Source organism: Adiantum capillus-veneris, chromosome 8, assembly GCF_014529385.1.
Source record: "Adiantum capillus-veneris isolate H3 chromosome 8, ASM1452938v2, whole genome shotgun sequence".
In the NCBI taxonomy this organism is placed as follows: Eukaryota; Viridiplantae; Streptophyta; class Polypodiopsida; order Polypodiales; family Pteridaceae; genus Adiantum; species Adiantum capillus-veneris.
This window is the reverse complement of record NC_140938.1, coordinates 160,467,274-160,483,209: the sequence shown is the minus strand read 5'-3', so window position 1 is coordinate 160,483,209 and position 15,936 is coordinate 160,467,274. Positions and strand designations below refer to the sequence as shown.

Sequence of the window (15,936 nt, the reverse complement as noted above, 5' to 3'; positions counted from 1 at the left end):
GAGAATAAACTCTATATTAATCGAAAGAAAAGTGAGTTTTTCTTACAAGAAATTTAGTATCTAGGTCACATTATCTCTCAAGATGGCATCCAAATGGATCCATCAAAGCTAGAGGTAATAAAAGGATGGCCTAATCCAAGGACTGCACATGAGCTAAGAAGCTTTATAGGTATGTGTGCATACTGTAGACGCTTCATAGAAAAGTTCTCACAAATCGCGAGACCATTACATGACCTAACAAAGAGAAACGTTGGGTATACATGGTCTATCAAGGAGAACAATGCTTTCAAAAAACTTCAAGAAAAGCTTATCTCTCAACCTGTGCTTACACTGTTGGATCTCTCAAAGCCATTCGAGGTCCAATGTGACGCTTGTGGTGATTGCCTTGGAGCTATTTTTTGCTCCAAGGTTTGCCAATGTCCATAGTGTCAGATAGAGATCCAAGAATGACCAGTAATGTTTGGAAGGGTCTCTTTGAGAATTTAGGGATAAGGCTAAACTTCTCTTTAGCCTATCACGCACAAACGGATGGCCAAAGTGAAATAGCTAACCTAACAATTCTTGATCTACTAAAAATCTACGTAATGGAAGTAGATCAAAGATCCCAATGGGAGAAGTACTTACCCTTAGTAGAGTATGCCTACAATAATATTGTACATACCTCCACAAAAAAAGCACCTTTCGAGGTAATTGAGGGAAGATTCAAAAGTCCCCTACTACTTAAGGTACACGGGAAGGTATAGCCGAGACCTACAAGAATCTTTCCAAAAGATTAAGGATGCTATCTCTATCTCACAGCAAAGGCAAAAGGCTGTTGTTGATAAGCACAGAAGATCCAAGCCTTTAAAGAAAATGATTGGGTCTTGCTTAAATTTCCCAAGGCTCGATTAAGGCACACGACGGGCAAGAATGCTACGGGACACCAAAATTACTATGCTAAATTAGCAAAATGGTACTATGGTCCCTTCCAGTTTCTTAGACCAATCAATGAGATGGCCTATCAACTCAAGTTTCCCAGTCATTGGCTCATACACAACGCTTTTCATGTGAGCCTACTCAAGCCTTACAAAAGAGAGCCACCTTAAGAACCAACTATTGAAGATCCACCAAAGTTGAGCACCAAGAAGAGGTACTGCATCCCGAGTCCAGTCTCCGACACGAAGACAAAGTATTGAGAGGCGGTAAGATTATCCAATGCTATCTTATTATGTTTAAGAACTATCCTTTTGAAGATGCTAGTTGGATGCAAGACATACAATTCAAGGATAACCTAAACCTTGTCAATGCTTACAATGCTTCCCTAGAGTAAGCAAATGTACAAATGTTTAAAAAAAACAAAGTTTTTGTCTTATAAGACTCTTTTTTCCTTATAATTGTGCACAAATGTTAAGTAGTATGCATGCTTAGGATCAAGTTTGCGGAGAGACGTCTTGCAAACACCAAGTCGAGCTTGTCACTTTACTTATGGAAGATTGATAGGACTAAAGCTTAGGCTCTCAAGCACCAAATGGATTAGTCATCCATTCTGGAACGATGTCATAGGGTAAGATAGGGATCCTCTACCCGCTAGAAAAGGGACTAATGAATAGGCTTTATCTTCTCTACCCCACAGTCCAGGACGACTATGATTTCAAGAGAGAGGTAATGTCATAATAAGTAATATCTAGTTCTCCTAAATGATTTTCTCATGTTAAACTGATCATTTAATATGGGGAAGTACCAGGGGAGAAAAAGCTAGAATATTGGTTAAGCTGGTAGACCGGTCATAGTAAGGATCCAAAGGAGGGAAAATAGGATCCAAAGGGGGGGGCATCTGAAAAAGAGAAATGTGAAACAATGGGCTTCAAAGACCCTAAGGTTCATCCCATTAACACTTCCAAAATGCTAAGGTTCCAAAATTCAAAGATTAGGTTCAATGGTCAAACTCTAGGTAAAATTGGATTCTTATGTGAAGACCATAAAGTCTTCACATATCCCTAGATAGGAGGGGGCAAGCCTTACTTGTAGGGGATAAGAGAGAAACACACACACACAATCTAGCAAACTACCCATACACAAAGGGAATAGAAGACACCTGTCAGCTCCCTGGCCCAGTTGCCCCCAAGGTGCATTCAAATCCTATTGGATGGCCATAGAGGTGGACCAATGAGAATTAGGCTAGAGTACATTTAGTTTAATTCAAAAAACACTTGATAAAAGAAACCAATAGAAATTAAGCTCTCTAGAAGACTATTTAATAGTCTCCCAAGGGGTCCAATGAGAGTTTAATTGCATTAATTAAATACCTAAAGCTCTCACAAAGGGGGAAAGGGGGACACATGTCACAAGGCTATCACTTATGGTTCTTAATTATCATTGGCTAAGCTTTGCAGGGTCCAATGGGATGCCAACATGAGTAAAAATCAAGAGGGGTCGACCAAGAGAGAGAGAGAGGGCTGATTTTGGCAAGGCATTATCGCACACACACTCACACAATCTCATGTGTGAAGCAAAGAAGACTCTCTCTCCTTCTCAAGATTTCATGGAAAGCTCATCATCTACTCCAAGCTTGTGAGAAGGGAGGCCTACACCAACAACTCTTGGCCTTGTGATGCAAATCCAACCAAGATCCAAGCTCCAATGCATGCTCATCTCCTCTACCATGCTAATTACTAAGCTATGCTAAGCTATTATGAGTGACTATGTGAGGAGATATACTTCTTTCTCGTAAGAATACCCCTTCTTCCTCTCAATCTACTCTCATACCCCGCTAGCTCTCACCATCTTTGAAGGTGTGTGAGGTCTTGGGTCTGAGACGGTGAGGGAATTGATGTTATGTTTTATAAGTGTGAGCTTGGTGCTTGTAGCTTCCGTATTCATTCCACCAGCAAGTTATTGAACAAACACAAAGTATTGTATTGTAAAATGTCTCCCTTGGTGGGGGAACCTATAATACAAATCCTTTTGGAGGGGGGACCGGATCCATGTAAATCCGGTCCTCAACTGTTATCAATAGCTTAATTTCTCTCTCTTTTTGAAGTATTGTTGATGCCTATCTAACTAGGTGTTATTGTTTTGTTGCTTTCTCCATCCAAGCACTCTTGATATGCTCATTAGAAATCTAGTCTAATGAAATGCTCACTATGTCTATGTTATTTTCCGCTACACACAAGTTACTAGACCATTAAATGTTACATGTCCAATATCCTAACAGTGGATTGTGAGCAAGGTTTGCTCGTAGCTAAAGTATCTCAAGGAAAGGATTCCTTGAACTGAGTGGGAGTAATGGCGGAGGAAGGAAAGCTCAAGATTGAGAAGTTCAACGACAAAAACTACCAACATTGGAAGATACAGATTGAAGACTATCTCTATTAGAAGGACCCTTATTTGCCACTAGGCAGTCTTGAGAAGCCCGCAACAATGACATATGAAGCATGGATTGTCCTTGACCAAAAGGCATTAGGAACAATCTAGTTAAGCTTGGCATCAATGGTGGCCTTCAACGTTTCAAAGATGAAGACAACAGAGGACTTGATGAAGTCACTTAATGGCCTCTACGAGAAACCATCGATATCCAATAAGGTATTTTTCATGAAGCGCTTGTTCAATCTAAAGATAGCAGAGAATGGTTCAGTTGCAGAACAGTTGGTGAAAATCAATTTCGATGATGAAGTGCGAGCTCTCCTTATATTATAGTCTCTTTCGAATAGTTGGGACAGCCTTGTGATGGCTGTAAGCAATTCCATTTCTGGCACAAATACTCTTAAGTTTTGATGATGTTGTGGGTGTTCTCCTAAGTGACGAAATGCGACGAAGAAGCACAGGAAAATCATCAAGTGTTGCGTTGTCAGTGGAAACAAGAGGAAGGCCTAAGGAGAGGTTCAAAAACCAAAAGGGTCGTGATCGCTTAAGGCGGAGCAAGTCACGCACAAAGTCAGCTCTTGAATGTTGGAAATATAGCAAGAAGGACCATGTCAAGAAGGATTGTTGGTCTAAGAAGAAGAAGGAGTCAGAGTCTTAGGGAGGACAATAGCGAACATTGGAGGCCAATGTGGCAGGTAAAGTAGAGAAAGATGCTCTAATTCTCTCATTAGACAATGTGTCTAATTCCTGCATAATAGATTTTGGGGCTTCATTCCATGCGACACCGCACAAGCATCATTTCCAAGATTACACCAAAGGTAATTTTGGGTATGTATACTTGGGAGATGATGAAGCTTGTGAAATTGTCGGCAAAGGTACAATTTGTGTCAAAACTACTAACGAAAATGAATGGAAGCTTAAAGATGTTAGGCATGTTCCTTCTCTTTGCAAGAATTTATTCTCTACAGGCCACAACAATTGGACGATGAAGGTCACAACATTGCATTCGGAAACAAACGGTGGAAGATCTCAAAGGGATCTTTGGTGGTTGAGAAAGGAGAAAGATTGATACACTTTACTTATGTACTATCAGTACATAATCTTCAACTTGTGCAATAGCTACAGAAGTTGACAGTGCGGTGTGGCCCTATCGGCTTGAGCATATGAGTGCTAAAGGAATGTAATCCTTCAGTCAAAGAAGCTTCTACCAGGTTTGAAAGACGTGGAATTAAAGTTCTGTGAAGATTGTGTTTACGGTAAACAAAAGAGGGTAAAATTTTAAAAATCAAGAAATGAAAGAAAAAATAAAGAACTTGAGTTGGTTCATTCTGATGTTTGGGATCCTGCAAGTACACCATCACTTGGTGGCTCATTGTACTATGTACCATTCATAGACAATGCAACTAAGAAAACATGGGTTTATGTAATGAAGAATAAATACGATGTGTTTTCCATATTTCAAAGGTGGAAAGCGTTTGTGGATAATGAAGCAGGTACCAAGGTTAAATGTCTCAGATCCGACAATGGAGGTGAATATTGCAGCCAAGCTTTTGAAAGCTTTTGTGCTAGCAATGGCATTCGAAGGCAAAAGACAACCCCAAGGACACCTCAACAAAATGGGATTTCGAAAGGATGAACAGGACAATCATGGAGCGAGCACAAAGCATGCGGCTACATGCATGCCACGTCTATGTACTTAATCAACCGCTCACCCTCAACGGCATTGGATGGGGGAGTTCAAGAGGAGGCATGGACCGGTAAACCGGTGAATTATTCATTTCTCAAAGTGTTTGGGTGTGAGGCTTTCATGCACATATATAGAAGCCTAAGGTCAAAGCTGGATGCAAAGTCCAAAAAGTGTTTCTTCATTGGCTATGGGACAAGGTGACTTTGGGTATCGCCCATGGAATCCAGAAGATGATAAATATTCCCGGGGAGGTCACCTAAGAAAAATGTAACCTATCACGTGAGTTCAACAGAAGGGTATTTAAAGTTCTTGAAACTTACAAAAATATATATACAGAAAGATATTATTTTTTCAAATTTGAAAAAAACTTACAGATTTTAAAAGAAAATGGTACATTATATTCCCAACAAAATTTATAGATAAGGGGTTTTACAAACATGTCTTGAACGTACGTGATATGGTAGTTTTACACATAGTGAACCCCCCGAGTAAATATTTAGAAGTAGTGATATATTTTTCATATGAACAAAATATGTACAAAGATTACTTGGAAAGAAAACAAACAAAAGAAATAGGTGATGAGTACATGGAGCTTAAGGACGGTGAAGACTCAAGGAGTGCAAACGGTGACAACGTACAACAACGTCAACCAAATGAGGAGCCTCAACCTATTCCCCGAAGATCTACAAGAGCAAGTAGACCTCCAGAAAGGTTTATTCCTTCCTTCAACCATCTCTTGATCTCAGATTTTGGAGAGTCGGAATTATATGAGGAAGCTATACAACACGAATCCAAAGAAGAATGGATAAAGAGCATGCAAGTGGAGATGGACTCATTACATGACAACGTACAACAACGTCAACCAAATGAGGAGCCTCAACCTATTCCCCGAAGATCTACAAGAGCAAGTAGACCTCCAGAAAGGTTTATTCCTTCCTTCAACCATCTCTTGATCTCAGATTTTGGAGAGTCGGAATCATATGAGGAAGCTATACAACACGAATCCAAAGAAGAATGGATAAAGAGCATGCAAGTGGAGATGGACTCATTACATGGCAACCAAACATGGGAGTTGGTTGAGTTGCCTAAAGGTAAGCGGGCACTGTAGAACAAATGGGTGTATGAAGGAAGAAGAAGGTGGGAAGAAAAGGTACAAGTCCAGGCTTGTGGTAAAAGGGTTTTCTAAAAAGAAAGGTATTGACTTCAATGAAATATTTTGAGTAAATGGATGTAAATACGACATTCCATCACGGTGCCTTAGAGGAGGAAATTTACATGCTTTAGATAAAGGGGTATGAAGTAAAAGGTAAGGAGAAAATGGTTTTCAGATTAAAGAATAGCTTGTATGGTTTAAAGCAAGCATCAAGAGAATGGTACTTGAAGTTCGATCGATGGATGTTGGATCATGGATTAAGAAGATGCAACTCAGATCATTGCGTCTATATGAAGAATTTGGGAGATGGGAAGTTCATCATCCTAATGTTGTATGTTGATAACATGCTGATTGCAAGTGCTAACATGCAGGACATCAAAGACCTAAAAGAGGAGCTATCTAAATCTTTTTAAATGATTTAGGTGCTGCAAAGAGGATACTTGGTATGAAGATATCAAGGGTTAGAATGAAGAAGACAATAAAGCTATCTCAAGAGGATTACATCAAGAAGATACTAGAAAGGTTTGCAATGCAAAATGCAAAAATGGTTTCTACACCTTCGGCTGGTCACTTTAAACTAACCAAGGATATGTGTCCAAAGACACAAGAGGAGATAGCCTATATGTCTAAAGTTCCATATGCTGCAACGGTAGGCTCTCTTATGTATGCTATGGTCTGGACAAGGCTAGACATTGCACATGCAGTGGGAGTTGTAAGTAGGTTCATGGAAAACCATGTAAAGAGCACTAGCAAGCTGTGAAATGGATACTTAGGTAACTGAAAGGGGCAACAACAAATGCTTTGAATTTTGGAGGAACTGATATTTTTTTGGAAGGGTATGCTGATGTAGATATGGCAGGTGACAAAGATACTCGAAGGAGCACTACTGGCTATGTATTCACGGTTGGAGGCACATCAGTAAGCTGGGCTTCAAAGCTGCAGAAAGTGGTCTCACTTTCTACCACGGAAGCAGAGTATGTAGCAATGACAAAGGCAAACAAAGAAATTATGTGGCTTCATAGATTCTTAGAAGAGCTTGGATTCAAACAAGACAATTGTGTCTTGTACAATGATAGCCAAAGTGCTATCCATCTTGCAAAGAACTCAACCTTCACTCAAGGACAAAGCATATTGAGGTGAGATATCACTTCGTACACACTCTTTTGGAAGAGGCGTTAAAGCTAGGAAAGGTGCATACAAGTGAAAATCCTGCAGACATGTTTACAAAGTTGGTCAACAAGGAGAAATTGAGCTTTTGCTCATCTTCAATTGGCATTCAAGGATAAGAAGCCAGGATAGAAAACAGTCATAGATTTGGTGTGGAGATTAGTCTCCAAGTGGGAGATTGTTAAGTATGGACCCTGATTTATCCCTTGTAATTTTTTGTATTAAAAACGCATATTTTAAGGCCCCCATTATGAGGAAATGCCATCGTGCATGAAGAAACATCCCTTGCCAAAAATCGAAACTTTCACGGCCAGTCCGAAATATTCCCTTTTTGCCAGAATATTATGGTTGAATGGCGGCTGAAAAGTGGTCGAAAAATGGTAGGTCGTTCGGCTGTTGGCCGGTTGTCGGAAGCCAATGGCCGATGGGTCGGTGGTCGATTTCAAAGGCGGACTTGTCTTCTCAAGGGCGGCCACACATGGGTGGATTGGAGAGTCCGATTTGGACTTGTCTACACAAGGGCGGCTACATAAGACTGCCTCTCATGAGAGAGGGCAATCCTTTTGGAATATAAAAGGAGGCCTCTTCTACATACAAAAATGATTATGATGCATTGTGGTGCATTGTGAAGTTGATGTGAGGTGGTGAGAGTAAAGCAAGACGTGAGTTCCAAAAGGGTATAATCTCTTTGTAATCTACTTCTTTTTTTGAAGTACTAAAGCCATAGAGTGGTTGCTTTTCCGTGGACGTAACCCACATTGGGTGAACCACGTATATCATGTGCTCTCTCTCTCTCTCTCTCTCTCTCTCTCTCTCTCTCTACTCTATAATCTCTCATGTGTGAAAATTATCTCTCTCCATTAAGTAAACTACTCAATTATCTACTTAGCTACGTCCAATTTGCTAATAGTGGATTGCAATTTGTGTGTTGGAAATGAAGTTGTGAAAGTATGCTCTATAGAAATGTACAAAGTCATTGAGGATTTCAAAAATTCTCATGGTGTTGAAGTGAGAGTGGAGACTAAGTATAAGTCTGTAGCAAAGAAAGTGAAACCATTAGCACTACTTCTATTGAAAGACTGCATAGATAAGATGGAGCAAGCTGCTTAGCAATTTAGTCTTTGTGACCCGAGCAAGATTGGGCACAAGTTTATGAAGGATTCTTTGAAGGAGTTAAAGGTTGGTTGCGAGGATAGCTTGACAGAGGTTGAAATAATATGCTTGCCAAACATGGGAAGGCTTTTTTGCATTTGAGCCGCCGGAGATAGGTTATGTTCATCCTTCCATTGTTGCTCCTATGATGATCTTCACTATCCCTCATGTACCTTGGATCTTGCGGCCTATTTCAATTCCAAAGGCTCATTTACAAAAACACATTGAGTTGCTTAATGAAAAGATGGGTATTTTGGAGCCTTCTTGTGCTCCATATTTAAATAGGTAATTCACAGTTCCAAAAAAAAAAAGGTTCTTTATGCTTTATCCAGGATATGCAACCTGTGAATAAGGTGACAATCATAAAAGTGGGTACAGGGACAATTGTAGATGAGTTTGCAGAGGCATTTGCAGGAAGGGCAATATATTCTATAGGGGATTTGTACTCAGGGTATGATCAATTCCAACTAGCAATGGAAAGCCTTGACTTGACTACCATGAGGACACCTTTGGGTTTGGTAAGGATGTACACCTCACCTCGGGAGCAACTAATTCGATTGCGCATAAGATGAATAGTATGAATAAAGTCCAACGTGACTTCATACCTCAAACTACAATGCCTGCCCTTTCTTGACGATGTGCCAATCAAAGGATATAGATGTGGCTCTGGACTCGAGGGGGTGCCGCAAGTATGTGGAAAATCATATTAATGATTGTGATTGTAATGAAATTGGCCTATTTAATTTGAGAGTAGCGGAAATTAATGAGAGTACTTTTGAGAAATGACTTTGTGAGCATAGCGGGTGAACATAATTGAAGATAGCAACATAATCATAGCAATTAGTTAACTTGGCATGAACAATACTTTTGCAAGAGAGAGAATTTAGAGAACATGACAACAGTTGAGGACCGGATTTATGTGGAGCCGGTCCCCCCTTCAATAGGCATTTGTATTATGATTTCTCCCATTAAGAGAGACTTGTTACAATACAATCTTTGTGTTCCTTGTGACCTAGGTGATGCAATGAAGATGGAAAGCTTCATGTATCACAAACATAACATAAACTTGAAGAAAGCTTTAACTATCCCAAGCCTCAGTCCCAAGACCTCAAACACCTTCGAAGGTGGAGAGAGCTAGCAAGGAATGAGGGTAGGGAAGAGGAAGAAGAAACATTTCGTAGGAGAAAGAATTAGTTCCTCACTTATCATAGCTCTTGTTGCTAGCATACATAATAGCATAGTAATGAAGAAGAAGGAGATGGCAAGCTTAAGCATTGAAGCATGGCTCTTGGTTGGATTTGCACTCCATATCCAAGAGTGTTGGTGTAGGCTCTCAACCTCTACTTGCTTGGAGAAGGAGAGGGAGCTCTTGCACTTTGCATAGCACACAATGAGAGTGTTTGTGAGTGTGTGTGGGTGAGTATACCCCCTAAGCAACCCCCTAGCTTGCTTGGGTCGACCCCCCCTTGTAGCTCATGCTTGAAGCTCATTGGACCCCTCCAGGCCTACTAGCCAATCACAAGCAGGAGGCGATGCAAGCAGCAAGGGTAGCCTTGAGACAAGTGTCCCCCTTTCCCCTTTGAGAGAGAGGGCTAGATAAATGTTAAATCATTTATTTAAATATCCTAAATTATTATTGGACCCCTTGGGTGGCCAACCAATAGGCTTCAGGCACACCATGAGGGCAACATGAGGAGGAACTTGACAAGTGTCCCTTTTGCTTTCTTTGTACCATGCATGCCTTGTGTGAGTGTGTGGGTGTTCTCTCTCATCCCCCCTCATGTAGGGCTCGCCCCCTCCTTGTAGGGATTGAATCTTTAACTTTTTGACACCTCAAGCCCCTCATGCATAGGCCCAGTTCCCACCACAAGCTTGGCTCATAAGCACTTTAAGCTTGGGCTGGGTTCTCACCTCAAGTGCAACCCTAGCATCTCAAGCATGTCAAGCACCTCAAGCATCTCAATAATTAAGCACTTCAAGCACCTCAATCATCAAGCACCTCAAGCAACTTAGTCATCAAGCATGACAAGGAGGACAAGCACCTCGAGCTGGGTCGAGTTCCCGCGCCTCAAGCTCAGCCCTAGCTTACCTAAGGTCAAAGGCCTTTTACACACATTATTGGAGGTCTTCAATGAAGCTAACCCTAAGGTCTTATGCTCCATTTGTTAGCCTTACTCTTTGATAGACCATCTCTCATTTGGACCCCTTTACCATTGGCCCCGTGTTGAGATAGATCTATAAGCACATGTCTATATCTTAACACTTTTCCCGTTTATTCTCCCACATTAAGTGATCAATTTAATATGAGAAAATCATTTGGGTTGGTTAGATATTAGATATTAAATTTTATGACACTGATAATATCTTGTCATGGTTGGAAGAAGTGAACCTTACCTTGTTTAGGCAAAAGTCAGTGTTTGGTACGTTTTGAAAGATGGATACTTATGGAAGCATCCAAAACAAAGAAATGGGATGCTGTTGAGAGTTGTGAATGATAAGGACACTCAAAATAAGCTTATGAAAAGTTTCATGAGAGTCTTAATGGTGGACACATAGGTGTATGGACTACTGTCACTAAAATGACAGAGAGGTATTGGTTGAAAGGTATGTATAAAGATGTATCTCACTTTGTGAGGTCTTGTGAAACCTGTCAAATGTATTCAAATGTACATCATCGTGACGGGATGCGCCCTAATTACCCATTGGTCATGCACTATAAGTGGGTAGTAGGTCTGGTTACAATGCCATTGGGATTATGGCAAATGAGATACATAGTGCTTGCACGAGAGGACTTGACCAACCAGGTTGAAGGTCATGTTTCAAGAACAAAAAACACGGAAGGGATATGTAAGTTCCTCTTGAATGATGTGATTAGCTATTATGACTGTGTTACGAAAATAACAACATATAGGGGTGAGTTAGATGTCGACAAAGCCAGGGACATTTTCTCTAGGTTGATCATTAAACTTGCTCTCACTACTGCACAAAATTTGGGTACTGATGAAATGAGTCTAGATGTTTGTGGTTATAATAATTCAGCGGACATTATGCATGATGTAGCTGATTGATAGTTTTATGGGCGACTACCACTCTGCTTCAAAGGTTAATTGGGGAATGTTTGTGTATTGATCAAGGTATACATCACATTAGTCTTTGAAGATTTGCTTAAGAGCAAATTATTGTAGTCTGGAGCCCGTGATTTGGCGGTAGTCTCGGATACACCAAGTTTGTGCTTCCCTGATACTTTCTCTTGTTTGTATAGTGTTAGATAGTTGCTTTGTGCTAGATTGTTAGGGTGGGGCATTTGGGCAGGGCTTATCCTATTATAAATGAGCCTTGTCCCTGATACTTTTTCTTGTTTGTATAGGGTCGATACAATCTAAGATCCACCTGTGTCATGGCAAGCACTGTGAGGGAAGCCCCAGCAAATAATCCAGGCCTTTGTGAGTCAGCAGATGAGGCAACGAAAGGCTACTTCTTGCAACAAACAGTAAGGAAATCAGATTCTGGGCCTCTTAGAGAACCTTCAATTACTTATTTTCTGCTTGAAACCATGAACTGAGGTGCTTTTTACAGCTATCGCTTCCTTTTCTTAGTCTTCTGTTTGTTATTTGTGACAGGCAGGATGTTTGTGCATCAAATTCTGCAGTATGAATTGTGGGTTTTGCCACTCATGGATATGTTGTTATTGCAGATGTATCGCATTAAAGATCCGAAAGTCAGCCTAGACTTTTACTCCCGTGTTTTGGGAATGAAGTAAGAAATTAAAAAGTGGGCTGTGCAACCGATCTTCAGGTTATATTGTACTTGTAGTCGAGATTATTTCACTCTTTGTACCTGCAGGTTGTTAAAGAGATTCGATTATCCAGAAATGAAGTTCAGTTTGTATTTTCTTGGGTATGAGGTAAAGGTTATTGTCAAAACATTGTGCAAGATGTTTTCAAGTGACCGTTGTCTCTTGCATGCAGAGACATGCTTGTTTATAGAACTAATGTGAGAACTTTAATCAGAATGTAGATGCTGCTCCAGATGACCCGGTTGAGCGAGCTGTGTGGGCTTTCAAGTGCAAGGCTACTTTGGAATTGACCCAGTTAATTGCTCTCACTCTTCTTTGAGGATGTAGTGAAATCGATCTATTGCAGTAGAAGTTTCACATTTTAGTAAGGTTTATGATCTGCTTGAAACAGCAATTGGGGTACAGAATCAGATCCCGAGTTTAAAGGTTATCACAATGGAAATAGCGAGCCTCGAGGCTATGGTATATTTTTGTGTTCTGTTCAAGGTACACACGAAGAGCTTTTGGCAAGATAATCCTTTAATAGTTTTTCATATTTCTGGATACAGGGCACATTGGAATAACTGTAGATGATACATGTAAAGCATGCGAGAGGTTTGAGAAGCTGGGTGTCGAATTTATAAAGAAACCTGATGATGGTAACTGATTGTCATAATGGCTTTCTAGGCTTTACATTAACTTATCTTTAGTAAACTGAGGGGCGGTAGAATGCTGACGTATCTGCTTCATTAGTGAATATCCAAGCTGAAAATCAACCACTCTCTGCTTGTGGATCAAAACTAGTGGTATTGGTCTGCCAAGTGGTTTTTGACCAAACCCTCTACTTTTGTTTGTTTACACTAGCCTGTGCAGTGGATATCTCTCTGGTCCAAAATCCCAAATGCCTATATCAATCACGATTCGACCTTTGCAAGACTTCGATTCCAATATTAGCAGCAGCTTGAAGAGGCTATTTGTAGGCTGCCTTTATCAAACGCAGCCATCGGCTGAAAATTACGGTGGAGTATTACCTCTGCACTCAAGACAGGCTTAGCTCAAAGGCTTAGGCTGAGCATCTCCTCTGCCCTCACATACATTATGTCTAGGTATTTTTAAGATTATAGCATAGTGTGCTATCTCCTCTGCCCTCGTATACGTTATGTCTAGGCTTTCTTAAGACCATAGCAAAGTGTCGGCTATCTCCTCTGCCCATATATGAGAAGAAGAAGAAGAAGAAGAAGAAGAAGAAGATCAATCAAGTTTGCCCTTTACACCTGACTCGGAAACATACACTTCCAAGACCTTTGTCTTACGGTGAGACCTTGCATATGTGCTCATTTTATGCAGCAAATATGAATTTCTGTACGGGACATCATCTTCAATGCATGCACACAAGCCCCTACACTCCGTATGAAAAGGGAGGAAAGTATCACTGGGGAAAGAGTATACAGGGACATGAGCTGGCTAATGGAGCATGATTCCGATACTCCGTTCTAATCGCTTAGGTTGATGGGCAGACACTCGACTCTGATCTCTTTGGGGGTAATGCCCCAGCTTGTAGTAAGAAGAACTCTTGTAATGGTCAGCAAAGTGGATACAAGCACGGTCTGTAAGTGGGGCTTTATAATCAAAATTTTTCGTAGTAGACCACAGGGACCATGGACCCCTTGGGATGCCCTTGGTTGTGATTGCCATAACCTTGGCCAAAAACTTGAGTTAGTAGATCACTTCTTAGTCATTTAATTTGTTTGAAGCCTTGCACATGTTTGTGTACAACTTCTCTCTATTATGTCGTTAAAAATCAAGCAGGATTCTTTGTTCTGTGCTAGTCACGGTATAGATTATATCTTTGCACTCTCAAGCGATTCATATACTGATTGTTCTGATTGGGTTTTTTGGCATGTTAAAAGCATGCCATAGAGTAGAAGGAGAAAGGCGTACAAATTTTGAATGCCTGTTCATAATTATAAATGGGTCCCCTTCATTAAGGGGCTCATGGCTTCCTTCTCACTTTTTGTCATAAAATGTTTTTCCTAGTTTGTAAATGGGTCCCTCATGACTTCCTTCCAGTTTGTAAATGGGTCCTTCATTCAAAAGCTTCATGATTCTCTTTTCAACTGTTTGTTTTAAAATGCCAAAGTGAGCCTTCACTGTGTTCTGTAACTGGGGTCTTACAGGCAAGATGAAGGGGTTAGCATTTATCAAGGACCCGGATGGCTACTGGATTGAGATTTTTGATTTGAAGGTTGTGGAAAAATTATCAGCTTAGGCATTAGTCTTAGAGAATGGGCTGCTTAATGTAGCAGTCCTACGAGGTTTTTGTAAATATAATGAGCACACCTTTGTGACATTCTTTGTAAGGATAATGATGGCAGGTGGAGTAATCGTCTTGAAAATTGACAAAGAATAGCAGTATTGCCTGAAACTCTTACTGCATTGTCATGTTAATTTTTTTGTGAGTTCAATGTATGTCTGCATGTGCATGTGTGCCTCATTTTTGCAGCACAATAGCCTGAAAACATCAATTTTGGAGGACTTGACTGTGTGTCTTCTATGCAAGATGTGGAAAAAGCAAGTGAGCCGCGGAAATCAGTGCTAAATATGGCTAGGTCAGTGAAGAGATCGCAAAGAGTCTCAGCTATCTTTACTTTGAACTCCCACAAGGATGTGAATCTGCTTTGAAGTCGCCTTCTTCCAAGTCCTTAAGTTTTAATTTTTGTGTCAAGGTGGTGGGGAAAGTGTTGTAAACAAATGCATACTTGATTTTACTCTTGGATGTGTACCTGGGTAGGATAGCTTTAGCTGTTGTGGCTCACACAAAAAGGAAACACATGGACTTGTTGAGTACTTGATTGGGGCGAAGATCGCGCTAGCCCCTTGCATTTTAGAAACTCCCAATATTCGGGCAAAATTTCCAAAGTGCTCGAATTTTTTTCTGGAATTCCCAAAATACTTGTTGACCTTGCTCACATCTCCAAAGACAATTTTTGGCAAGTCTTGCAGGAAAATTCATTTTTCTTCGAAAGAAGATGATATTGCTAGGAATTTAGATGGGATTGTGGGCTCTCAAGATAAAAGTCATTCATTAGTTTTAGACACAAATGCCTCTATTTGTGAGAATAGTTTTGTCTAATACACTCAAAGCCAGATCTTTATTGTCAGGATCTTTATTGTCAAAATGACTAAACATTGGGATAATTATTAATTGAAAATTGAGAAGGGTAAAACGGGAATGTTTGAAATGTGAGAGATATGTCCTTGGCTTTTCATTTTCAACTTGACTTTTCATTTATTCTATTTACTACTGGTCATTGTTAATTTCCTTTTTTCACACGCAGCTTGAGGATGCCTTGGGAGGGCCCCACATGATGCTCATTGTTTAACACGATCCTTATTATACCTCATCAACTCGCTCTTGAATGGGTTTGCACATGCATTAAAAAATGACCTACAATTACCAAGATTCTAGTGCCCATGGCCATACCGTTTGTCGTCGTGTTGAAAGACTTTAAACTTCGAACTGCTACTACATACTGGTAGACTTCAAAATAAATTCATTTCTGCCAAGATGCCAAGGGTTTATAGGTAAGGGCTCACCATAATACTCGACTGCAGGCAATTGGATTGCAGGGACTCTCTCTCTCTCTCTCTCTCTCTCTC

General features: G+C 40.4%; 1 protein-coding gene across 2 annotated transcripts; it reads left to right on the top strand.

Moving 5' to 3' along the window:
* The first annotated feature begins 11,583 nt into the window (after positions 1-11,583).
* Positions 11,584-14,701, top strand: LOC147453257 (lactoylglutathione lyase-like). 2 transcript variants are annotated; one of them, XM_086518694.1, is made up of 8 exons: positions 11,584-11,726; positions 11,869-11,991; positions 12,196-12,257; positions 12,345-12,405; positions 12,512-12,591; positions 12,689-12,759; positions 12,846-12,935; positions 14,454-14,701. In XM_086518694.1, the coding sequence occupies exons 2-8, from the start codon at positions 11,899-11,901 to the stop codon at positions 14,543-14,545; spliced, it is 549 nt and encodes a 182-aa protein (XP_086374820.1). In that variant the 5' UTR covers positions 11,584-11,726; positions 11,869-11,898; the 3' UTR covers positions 14,546-14,701. The 2 variants fall into 2 exon arrangements, with proteins under 2 accessions (XP_086374820.1, XP_086374821.1); XM_086518695.1 differs by lacking the exon at positions 11,584-11,726 and having other exon boundaries at positions 11,791-12,064.
* The last annotated feature ends 1,235 nt before the right edge of the window (positions 14,702-15,936 follow it).

Bases quoted from the DNA above. Each gene is read 5' to 3' on its own strand.
- LOC147453257 (XM_086518694.1), top strand. From the start codon at position 11,899: ATGGCAAGCACTGTGAGGGAAGCCCCAGCAAATAATCCAGGCCTTTGT. The intron at 11,992-12,195 runs GTAAGGAAATCA...TTGTTATTGCAG, and splicing joins GCTACTTCTTGCAACAAACA to ATGTATCGCATTAAAGATCC. The intron at 12,760-12,845 runs GTATATTTTTGT...TTCTGGATACAG, and splicing joins TAGCGAGCCTCGAGGCTATG to GGCACATTGGAATAACTGTA.